Raw genomic sequence first — 12,563 nt, 5'->3', positions numbered from 1 at the left:
AAAAATATACGAAAAATCTAGCACCTTCACAACTTTGAAGTAGGTACGTTTTCTTGAAACTATCATATAGGCACTCGCACCCCTCTGATCCCAAGCGCCTCAATTATGAATGAAAAAAAAAAACTAAATATTATCTTTAACAAAAAAAAAGAATATTCTACAACATCAACCATGACATATTTATAAAAAAAAAAAAATTATTTTCAAATTTGGTTCAGTGATTGTCAATATATGTATAACATGTCGAATATCAGGTTAAACCGATGAAATTTCTATCATGAATAATTTCAAATCAGAACCTGAACCACCCTGAAGAATTTTGTTTATCTAAATTAGATCAAAGTTAAATTTTTCAAGCATTTTTTGCATGTATTTATGGGTATGAACTTGTTTCAATAAATAGGATGCCTTCAAGAATGGAATAGCATTTTGAATTTAAATTTGAACTCACTTAAAAATTTTAAAACTTTCATCTTTATTTCATCTTGTATGAGTGTTCCCCGTGTCTATCAGTGACAAACTTAAAGAACATCCTGCCCTAGATGAAAAGTTCTTCGAAAAAAGATTTCATATTAATTGGCTTATCGAAATTTATGCAGTATTTTGCATATTTTCAGAAGGGTGGTTTTCATATCTTGTTAAGAATGATTGTATTTCGTAACGTATTATAATGTGAACTTCTTTATATTATATAACTCTTTATAAATTTAGTCCCAACCCTTTTTAAAATTATTTCAATTGTTGATTTGCGTTTTTTAATGATTTTAATGGTACATTAACAGGTGATTTATCATTTACAGCCAAACGTGGTGAGCGAGAGACCAAAGGACTATAATTTTTTTTCTCGCTTAACCTTCAAAGCCGTTCGCAAAATATTCCTTTCGGGGAAATTTGAGTTGTAGTTTGATTTTGTTGTGTAGGTTATTTACTCTAATTACCGTAATCCGGGGTAATATTGATCACTTTTTTTTATATATTTCGATTATTTTTTTTGTTAAGGGGAATGTGGCATGTTCTATATTTTTAAAACCAGTACTGGACTCCTATGAACATAGAACATGGATGCAGAAATTTATTAGACGTCTTTAAATTTGATTTAAAAATCGTTTTCGTCTCTGTTCAGAATATGATGATTCGGGGTGACATTGATCAGTCTCTATTCTGACGGTTTTAACGAGTTTTCTTGAACATAAAGGATACAAAACACTTAAATAATATTTAAAAATGCTAGTTTAACCATTTAACCTTGATTTTTAACGTTTTATTTTAAAAATATTCATATTCAAAAAAAGAACTATGATGCTGCCTACATTTAGGAGCAAAAATAATTATAATTGCTAAATAGTTTGAGCTTCAAAATACAAATGAAATTTTACCTTCACACATTCCCCTAGGCCCTCCCACTATTTCCATTTTCATTTTTTCTTCAAAGTTAACGATTTGATAGGGTTCCTATCCATTTGTCCAATACGGGCTTACTCTTGGAAAATGTCCTCTTTTTTTTATATAAAAAAATTATCATTAAATGATCATAAAAATAGCACTCTAACTGTTCATATACTAAGAAGAAAAGTGGTTCTTTCACATTAAACAACCCGTTTGCATCTAAATGCTTTTTGGTATCATCAGGAGAGCTGTTTGTTTGCGAGCCTTGGAAAAAAATACATATTTTAAGATTTTGAAATTACAGAAAGAAAATTTCAAATACATACCAAATTTTGCTTATTTGATACTCAATTCATAGGCTTTCAAACGTAGAAAGCAGATTTCAAAAATTCAAACTAACGACTGAGTTATTGATGATAATGTGGAAAAGTTTATTGGTGGTCAAATTTACCCCGGTGATCAATGTTACCCCGTTTTACGGTACTCAACATTTCAAAATAAAGTCGATAAGTATTACCAGGTTATCAGAAACTGGTTCAGAAAGTAAAAAGTCCGAAAAATCCAATCTATTTTTAAAATACTCATAACTTCTAACAGCTTTTCTGTATTTAAGTGTTTCATTGATGTTTGAAATCGTCAAGAACCAATCCATCCAAAAATATATAAACATGTTGGGGTTCAATGAAAGTTTTGACCGCTATCTCAGATCTTCCGGTAGAAAAACATCTTACTTAAAAAAACGACGTCCAATTTTGGCTTTGCTTAGCTTTATTTCATTTCCCAAATGAACTGATTTTCAAAACTCTAATTTGAAGTTTTTGTCTTTAATTTGATCATTATTTTCATAGAACATACCTACTTGGTCTGTCAAAATACCCAGTTCTTCAATTATTGAAAAGTTCAATACATTGGAATAATGATAAAGTTGTTTGAAACGAGACATTTTGGAATGTCCCACGTTAAAACCCCGACGTGGTCTAGTTAAAAAATCGCGAAATCGTTAAAAATGGTCAAATCGACCGTGTGCAGCGTTCTCAAACGTTTCCGTGAGATTCATACAATCGATCGGCAGGGTCATACCAAGCGTCATAGTGGAACTAAGGATCGGAAACTGTATTTGAAGGTGTTGAGAACGGGCATTTTCATGGATGACGAAACGTACGTGAAGATGGATTTTGGGCGGCTTCCTGGCCAAAAATTTTACCAAGCCACTACTGATCAGGGTGATGTCCCGCCAAATTCAAACTCATTTTTGCCGATAAGTTTGCAAAAATGTATTTGATCTGGCAAGGTATTTGCAGCTGCGGACGAAAACCCCGGTTTTTGTGACATACAAGACCATAGACTCCAAGATGTATAAGGAGAAGTGCCTGAAAAAACGTATTCTTCCGTACATTAGATCTCACAACGGACCTGTAAAGTTTTGGCCAGATTTGGCAGGCTGCCACTACAGCAAAGAGGTACTATAGTGGAATCGGGACAACGGGGTGGATCTTGTCGAAAAGGACATCAACCCACCCAACTGCTCTAAATTCCGCCCTATCGAAAAATTTTGGCAATTGTCCAGCAAAAGATGAAGAAGAATGGTCGACTCGGGATGCAACAGAGATGAAGAGATTGTGGAAAAAATGGCCGCTGAGGTCAGCGAACAGGGTGTCCAAACTATGATGAGTGGTATTCGACGAAAAGTTCGAAATTTCATCAAAATTCATCAGTTCTAGTTTATTCGGGCAGAGAACGAAGCCAACAGACGAAATAATGATGCGTGTCGTACGTTTCGCGGTTGGAAATTTTCTATTGACAGTAGTTCTCGTTTGCTAGTCACGACACGCATCATTATTTCGTTTGTCAGCTTCGCTCTCTGCCCGAATCACCACCCACCGTACCTACTCGGAGAGCAAACAAACACGATTTGCTGGACGCGGTGCTTGTAGTTCTAGAAATTCAGGAATGATTTTACGTTTATAATTTTCATATTTTTGTGAAATCTCACAGCGTGAATTGTAGCACCTCACTAGAATGTAGATTAAATGTGCTTTCCATTGAATATACTCTTGATTGGTCCAAACAAAGTAAAAGCACTGATAATCTGGGTACAACCTGACAGTGGACCACAAAAACAGATGAAATTTCAATTTGTAAAAAAATCGCGCAAAGTAGTGAACTTTGAAAAATTCCAGTTAATTCAATTTTTGTTGCATTAAAAATCTAAAGACAGCAAAATGTTGGAATTTTAATACATTTTGTAGTCATATTTTTTTTAAAACTCTACCATCGCTCAAACAGTATTTACTAGCAATCGAATGAAAAGTAGGTTTTTTAGACCACTTTTTTAAACTTTTTGTGACCATTTCATTAAAAAAAATTTAAAAAAATATTTCTTGTCTCCATGATGTAGGCATTAACTTCAGCTTTCATATGCATATGGCAAATATTTTTTTGGACGTGTGACATATGAACTACAGCAGTTTTCATGAGGCATGTTTTTTCGGATTTTTTTTTCTTTCATGCTGAATAACGAGAAAACTTGTAACTTTAGCTGTATATAATGTTCTAAACATATTTTACTGACATTACAAGGTTTCTATTGATATAAGTTTTATATGAAGTTCATAATAATTCAAACGACTTAAATAGATTTTACTTTTGTGGTGTCAAAATGACACCAAAAGTCGGAAAAGGGAGTTTTTTTGTCCAGGCTTCCAGGGTTCGTCCATAAAAAAAGTAAAGATGCAATATTGAAGAACTTTTGAATTCATTTAGGGTCCCCGAAGAAATTTTTGTATTTTGAAGCTTCTGAAAGAAGTTACAAGCCTTCAAACTTGCAATGGTGTCAAAATGACACCCTAATGCGGATGAGGGTTGAACGACTTAAGGTAGTGAAGACAGTCGAGGAACTGAAGAAAGTATGGTGTATACTTGCAAAAAACGATTGATTCACAGATTGTGTAGAATCTTATGGCCGGGGTTAAGGCCAAGGTGCGCCATTTGCGTATGAACTGTAAATAAAATACGAGTAAAATGGTAAAATGAAGTTTAATAGTTATTTTTTAATCCCTGAAAATTTGATGGCAATCGGATAAAAACTCAAATTTTGCGAATCAATTTTGTGTGTGGCAATTTCATCGTGGACACCCTTTATGCTACGCTAGGAGAGAAAGAAAAATGTTTCGTTTCCATCACCCATTTTTTCCCCTTTATTTACGTATATTTTATTTAAATCGAATTTCTATTATCATCAGAACTTTAAATATCTTCAATATCAAATGTGTGTCAAGAAATGAATTTTATGAAGATTAACTTGTATCTGAACACCACCGAGTTGCGAAAATGATGAGCTTACACTACTGGTGTTATCATTTTAATGTATTGTTTATCTAGATTTACGCCGAATTGAAACCACTCCACTAAAACCTCTCAATTTGATCGCACTTTGCATAAATTGTCGGAAACTAATTTAAATCAATTCAACTTTTCACCCGGATTATTTATTTCTTCAAAAACAACGATTGTTTGTATGATTCCTTTTCGTAAGCGTTTATTTCCCTAGATCGAGTACAATAGGGTTCTCTGAAAGCGTATGTAGGTAGGTGTCTGATTTCCAACGTCGAGACCTAACCGTGACGAGCGAATCTGTTGCCCTGCAATCGATTGATACCTTGCAAAAAAACCCGTATTGCAATTTATTTCCCGCGGGTGTCTCTAAGATAACTTCAGTTACAGGTTAGCGTTTGACCAGAACGCAGTTGCGATCCACGTTGGATCCCGTTTCCTGAAATTTACAATCTATTTGCATGTTTTGGATACTAGTTAGGCAGCAGGCAACAAACCTACCTGAGTTTATCAATCGACTTTCAACGTGTTGTTTGGTGTTTTTCCTACGCGCTTGTGTCGCCTAATTCTCGCGTTGTTTATTATTTTTGTTATGATAGTCGTAATTGGATTAGCTATTCGGTGTCCCGCTTTTCCAATCCCTTCGGCGGCGTGGTCATCGTTCACGGGTAGTCGGTACCTCGAGGAAGTCGTTTAGCTCAAAAATTTCGCTACCGGAAAATTCGCTGAATCCCACACCAGTTGAGGTTCGGGCGCGGTTTAGTTCGGTGTGATTTTGTGTTACGCTCAAGTCTCGCGTAGACCATGCTTTTGGACCAGAATAAACATGGCCTCCAATTAATGCAGTTTTTCTGTTACGCAACGGAGTTCCAATGATCTTCCGACTTTTCCAACGCCTCGATTGTTTTTTGTGTGATGTTAGGGCACCTTTTTCATAATTTGTAGTGATGGCTTATGTTTCACGTTTAAGAAGCTGATTGAAAAGTGGAAGGAATTATACGTTATTGAAAGGAAAGCTGACGACGATCTGACAGATCGATATTGAAGGTGCCGTTGCGAAAGGGTACATGTAGTGCATTGATGTCGCATTCCAGCCACAGGTACTTTTATTCTAATTGAATAATAAAGTTCAGGTTGGGTGATTTCAACATCGCATTGTGGGAGAAGCTGCGTGGCGTAAATGGAAAACAACAATGACACCCAAGATGATCCAGCGGAGAAATCTAAGCCAGATGAGGTAAGGGGGTTTGCGTAAAAAAATAACTAATGGGTTGACATTTTCCACTATTGGAAAAATTAAAAGGTAAACAGCAAGAAAAATTCGTGTAATTTTAGACCGAAAACGATGCACGAAAACGGAACATCGATTTTGATGTAAAATTCTATCACGATGTATTTTTTTCAAAAATCTGATCTTGCTGCAATGGAGAGAAAATTGATTAATTCCAACTGCATTCTTTTTTCAATATGACATTATTTTGAACCTACCAGCTTATGGTACCTACCAGGATTATGAAAATGCTAGAGCTACGCCTACGACTCGTTTTCGAATAATTTTCTTACTTGTTTACTTTGTATCCGACGCGCGCCACACAAGTTGCACATTTTCATTTAATTTTAAATCAAACATACAATTTTACACTGTTTGTGATATAAAATTCATTGACCGCTTGATTTTTACATCACGGAATGTAAAATTATAGCAAAACAATATATTTCTATTCACTTTTTGAAAAAAGACTAAAATTACATCAAAAGGAGTTGAAAATTACATCGTCTACGATTTACACTTGTAAAAAATTAGACTACTCGTGTTTTAGACTCCGTATACTTTTAGAATTTGTTTGCTGTGTATGTATTAGACAGCCCCAAATTAGTATGGGAAATTCAAAACTTGTGAAATGTTATGCGCTGTAGGCTAACATTGATCCTAGTCTTAGTACAAGATCGCATGTCAAATTTGGGCCAGATCGGATCACGGGAAGGGGTCGCTCAACGAGCCTGAAGTTTGTATGGGATTTTGAGACATTTTTTTCGGGAGAAACATAAAAAACCAGTTTTATATCAATAACTTTCGTTCCCGTCGGCCGATTTCTTTCAAAAACAGGTTTTCTTAAAGCCTAAATTATGAAAAATATTTCATCCGAAGATTGCATTTCGATTAGAGTTAAGATAAGAAAGTTATTAGGCTTCAAAAATGGGCTAACTGAAGCCTAATAACTTTTTTATCTTAACTCTTATCGAAATGCAGTCTTCGGATGAAATATTTTCCATAATTTAGGCTTTAAGAAAACCCATTTTTGAAAGAAATCGGCCGACAGGAACCAAAGTTATTGATGAAATCTGGTTTTTCATGTTTCTCCCGAACAAAATGTCTCAGAATCCCATACAAACTTTAGGCTCGTTGAGCGACCCCTTCCCGTGATCCGATCTGGCCCAAATTTGGCATGAGATCTTGTACTGGGCCTAGAATCAATTTTAGCCTGCAGCGCATAACTTTTTCAAAAGTCGGGTCATTTGGGGCAGTCTAGTATGTATACAAAATCAGTATTTTTGTAAAGCGCTAACCACTGCTAACTCTAGTGGCCCAAATCAAACGGGTAGGTGTGATGTATTGAGTCTGGAGATGTATAACTTTTTATAAATTATTTATGATAATTATAAAACCATAAGAATTTTTGAGAGACTTTTAATTTTTTTTTAAATTGAATGTATTAAAATTCAGGATAGTTTATAACTCATAAATATTTTCTATTGAAAAGAGACGGGTGAATTTGAGTTTCAAAAGAGCAAAATTTTTTTACAAAATTTGTATCTGTAAATTAGAGAATACTTAAAATAGAAGACACTATTTCAGAAAATCTATTTTTTTTTAACAATCGATGAATGTGCATAAAAGTCTTTATCTCAAGCAAAACCTTCAATTCTTCAAAGTTTTAGAAAAATCTTAATTTGTCAATAACTCTATAGTTAAAAGGTGAAAATCCAACGGGTCTTGTTGTTTAGAACCTACTAGAACATTTTTCATTCCGATTACCCCGCCATGATGAACATGATGAAAACCGGGGGAATCGGAACAAAAACAGTTTAAGGAGGTTTTAAACAACAAGCCCAGTTGGATTTTTATCTTTTAATCCATCCTTATCGATTCCACCATGTTGTGTAGCATTTTGTGTCATTAGTTGTGACGCGCTTTTGAGTTATTGACAAATTACTTTTAATGTTTATTTGCACGAGATGTGTAAACAAGGCTTTGAGCTTAAATTTTTAACGTGACTGTGCTTTTGAACCTCTTTAATTGAGGCCCTCAGGATCAGAGGGGTGAAGTGCCAAAATCATTGATTTGGAGTTAAATATACACCTAACGATTCTTCATGTTTCAATGTACATCTGGTGCAAAACACAGATTTTAAGTAATTTTTTTTGAACACTTTTATGAATCAATTAAAACTGCTTGAGTTCGAAAAAAATATGAAAAATCGAACACCTTGACAACTTTGAAGCGCATGTTATCGAAACTATCATTCACCCCTCTGAATTTTTACATTCGTTTATATTTTGGTTTGTTTAACAGCTTGAAGGCATTAACAGAATTTTTTTAGCAATCGTAAATACGTTCCTAGGAAACGTCAAAAATACGTTGAATAACGCTTAGATACTGTTATTATTTTTATTATTTTTTATTTGAGACCTTTTAACCACCCGGGTTATTCGGGTCGATTAGATACTGTTGAAGTGAAAAGAAGGCATTGTAATTTAGTCGAATTAAAAGCTCCTACAAGAATAACATTTCACACCGATTAAAGTGTCAGATTGTTCTGGATCAGATTGTAGGGTAAATGATCTTGATTGGAACTAACCAAAATCTGATCTTGAGTGGAACTAAAGGGTGTGTCACATCAAATTGCATCACGGAAAACACGATGTAGAAATTGGAAAGTAAACTATAAAACAACTTTTGGCATTTTCTTTTTATTCATACTTCGAGCCCAAGCCCGTATGCTCGCACCTTCCTCTTTACCCCGTCCATAAGGTTCTGTACAACGTCAGGTTGTAGTTTTTTTTTGAACAGAAATCCATTTTCTCTTGAAGTCCGCCTCCGATTTGACAACTTTTGGGTTCCTCCGGAGGGCCTGCTTCATAATCGCCCAATATTTCTCCGGCGTGTTGGGCGGGTTCATTTCCTTTTTACTAAGGTGATCCCGTTGGCTTTGGACTACTCCAACACGTCCTTTGAATAGTGGCACGAAGTGAGATCCGGCCAGAAGATGGTCGAGCCTTCGCACTGCTCCAATAGTGGTAGTAAGCGCTTCTGTAGGAACTCCTTAAGGTAAACCTGCCCGTCAGCTTTCCGCAAGAGCAGATGGCTTGCCACACCATGTACTTTTTGGCAAACTTGGATAGCTATTGCTTGCGAATTTCCTCCGGAACGCTGAATTTGTCCTTTGCGATGAAGAACAACAGGCCCGGCAGCTGACGAAAGTCCGCTTTGACGTAGGTTTAGTCGTCCATTACCAGGCAATGCGGCTTTGTCAGCATTTCGGTGTACAGCTTCCGGGCTCGCGTCTTCCCCACCATGTTTTGCCTTTCGTCGCGGTTAGGAGCCTTCTGAACCTTGTATGTACGCCGGCCCTCCCGCTGCTTGGTCCGCTGGACGAATGAACGTCTACACTGCTTAACTTCGCGCTTGTGATCTTTTTACTGACGGAGAATCCATTTTTGCCGTTCTTCACCTTCCGGTCGATGGTTAGGTTCTAACCAGAGGTAAAACGAAGTATCGTTTTAGTACTCTGCTGACCGTGGATCTGACGATTCCCAGCATCCTATCGATGTCCCGATATGACAACTCCGGATTCTCGAAATGAGTGCGCAGGATTGATTCACGATGCTCTTTTTTGTTCGACGACATTTTTTCAAATTTACGAAAAATTGACAGAGAAGCATGGCCAACTTGGTCTAAACACTCTTATCTGATTATACCTTAGCGAAAGCTGAAGATATAATTCCTAGAAATTAAATTTCTACAGCGTTTTTTTCCGTGATGCAATTTGATGTGACACACCCTTTAAAATTCTAATACAGAGAATTATCCGTGAAAAATTTATCATATTGATTGAAATCGACTTGACTAATGATTCAAGTGGCTTTTTGAAGACAAATAACGCCATTATAAAATTCAAGCTCAGCAAAATTCTCATTTTTGTTATTGTTGTTGTTGTTATTGTTATTTGATTTTTATTCTCTTATTGGCTAGAACTTTGTTTCTCGGAATGTATTATTTCATTAAATGCAATTTTAAAACCGAGTCTCTGAAACAATTTTATCATGAAAGAATTTGTTTTCTACCACGAGGTTTACCTTCTTTTTCATAACATCCTGTAGGGATGCAAAATAACACTATAAAGAGTTTTATATAAGTTAGTGTAACAAGACGTTTTTTTTATAACAAAGTTTCATGGAAGACTTAGATAAATACTTTTCTACAAAGAACAATTGCACGGATAGAAAGAATGGCATTTGTTTCTGGAAAACTCTTTGAAATATTTACTGCATGAAAAATGAAAGGATTGAAAACTATTCTTTAGATTGTAATGTGTGTGTAAAATTAAAAATATACATAAGTCAGAAATAAACATTAAACGTCTAATCTAAAACCTTAAACTGAAAAATCGGTTCTGATTGTAAATTGAATTGCTTAAAACCTTTAAAGCCCCATTGGAATTTAAAATAAAGTAACATTTTTTTTAGAGTTGAAATTTTTATCAAGCTGAAAATATCACCTTCAATAAAGTTCAGTTGAGTAATTTTAATAAGGTGCTTAGCTACGTAGTATTTAATTAAGCTTTTGAATGTATTAATAATTTATGAACCACATATTGGTTTTTAACAAATGTAGGTGTATATTAAAATTTCACGAAATATTAGCTACCGTAACATGTTTTTCTAGAAAAAAAAAAAAACATTTCAAAATGTATCGAAAATGATCGAAAAGCATGGATCCACAATTTTTGAACGGTTATGGTTTTGGGCATTGAACTCATTATGTATAATTGTATACCATCAAACGAGGCAACAGCATGCAACGATGCAACCTTTGAATACCACGACACTAATTCATTATTTTAATATAATGTAAAAAAGTTTTCATTTAATGATAACAAAATGATGATGACATAGTTTCTCACATTGTGAAATAGTTTTTAAAAGTTTTTGATTTTTATAAAAAATTTAAAAAATCGAGCAATAAATGTACAAATTTTATAATTTTTTGATGCTGTAAAAAATATACCCAGTATGACGGATTGGTAAAGTGATATCACCCACAAACTTAATATTGCCTTTAATATTCTATACCAACACTGTTGGTGTAAAATTATTTTTCGGACAATCACCAAATTTTTATAAATAAGTTTTTTTTATAATTCAGTTACCAGTCTGGGCTAAAATGCATCAAAATGCAAATCAACAATTCACCTTTTAAATCTCGTTTCCATATGCTGGAATATGATTGTTTTGCATCACGCGTTTGTTAATTTCAAATTTCATCCATCCAAACATTAATTTTTAGTAGAATTTTATGTAGTATTTTTTATCCCTAAATGTATGCAGCACCCTTAAGCTTTTTTTTCAAAAACATTTTTAACAGAAAACATGCTGAAATTTAATTCGAACCTAACAAAAAAAATCTGCAATTGGTGCTTTCTGCGTTATGACATCACAAATATATAAAAAAGTGGTATGATTCATTATCACTTACTGACACATATCTATTATGGTGGTATTGTAATATAAATTACCTGTTTATAGGGGAGATAAGGGCATAATGGCCACCTTAAGAAAAACGCTTATTTAACCATAGAGAACAGATATAATATGTGAATTACATCATTGTTTCGTGTTCAGACACTTAAATAGTCGGGTAATCTAGCAGCGAATACGACTCGATGAAGTCAACTGAATAATAGAGCTACAGCTTGACTTGTTGGTAAGGTGTCGGAGAGGTAATCAGTAGACTCGAGTTCGATTATTATTCATGATCGATGCATTTAGCACTAAACGGCGAGGCAAAAAAACAAAGTTTTCATCAAACAAAGCAATAACAAAATAATCTACGTCTGTTTGTAGAATTCAAAGAATTAACACATGTTCATACATTATGTTTCTGGTGTTTTGTTTGACGGATGATGCTACTAAATAGCCGTATAATGTAACAATCAAAAACATCAATCATAAATGGTATGTGAAAAAAAATCCCCTCGAACAGGAATCGAACCCGAGCCTACTGATTAACTCTCCGACACCTTACCAATAGGCCAAATCGACAGATGAAACAAGTCTTGCTGTAGCTCTATTGTTCAGTTGACTTCAGCGAGTTGAATTTGCTGCTAGATTATACGGCAGAAAACGCTCATCTTGCCCTGGTTAAAAGAGCTCTGTACGCCCCAGGTCAACAAATTTAAGTAAAAACGCGTTTTAAAATGGATTAAAGTGAAAAATAAATAAATTTATGATGGTGAAAATTGAGAAACAATGTGTAAATCATGTTGCAGTGCGTACATTTCAGATCAATATAATTTAAAGGTCATAAAAGCTTATTTGGTGGTGCACAAAAATTATAATATTTTCGTCACTTGAGAACCTAGCTGGTTATCACTCAATATTTCTGTAAAGATGAAAAGGATATGCGAGTTCTTATGTCTCATTTATTTGCAATGCCATTTTATCTGTTTTGCGCATTTAATTCTTATTATTGTAATAGCTAATCCGTTGCGAACCTGTTACCTGTTTACAATAATCCATTGAACCTCGAGAACCGATTAACGAAGTTGTTTTTTCTATTTCAC

At 34.6% G+C, this 12,563-nt stretch overlaps 1 protein-coding gene across 2 annotated transcripts in view; it reads left to right on the top strand.

Moving 5' to 3' along the window:
* The first annotated feature begins 5,117 nt into the window (after positions 1-5,117).
* LOC129749558 (carcinine transporter-like) overlaps positions 5,118-12,563 on the top strand; it is a 30,986-nt gene continuing 23,540 nt past the window's right edge. For both annotated transcript variants that reach the window (XM_055744570.1, XM_055744569.1), the window contains exon 1: positions 5,118-5,956. In XM_055744570.1, the coding sequence (XP_055600545.1) occupies positions 5,900-5,956 (57 nt within the window). In that variant the 5' untranslated portion in view covers positions 5,118-5,899. The remainder of the gene's footprint in view (positions 5,957-12,563) is intronic.

The sequence above is a fragment of the Uranotaenia lowii genome, chromosome 2, assembly GCF_029784155.1.
Source record: "Uranotaenia lowii strain MFRU-FL chromosome 2, ASM2978415v1, whole genome shotgun sequence".
Taxonomy (NCBI): domain Eukaryota; kingdom Metazoa; phylum Arthropoda; class Insecta; order Diptera; family Culicidae; genus Uranotaenia; species Uranotaenia lowii.
The sequence above is the reverse complement of the archived record's forward strand: the minus strand, read 5'-3'. Positions and strand labels throughout refer to the sequence as shown.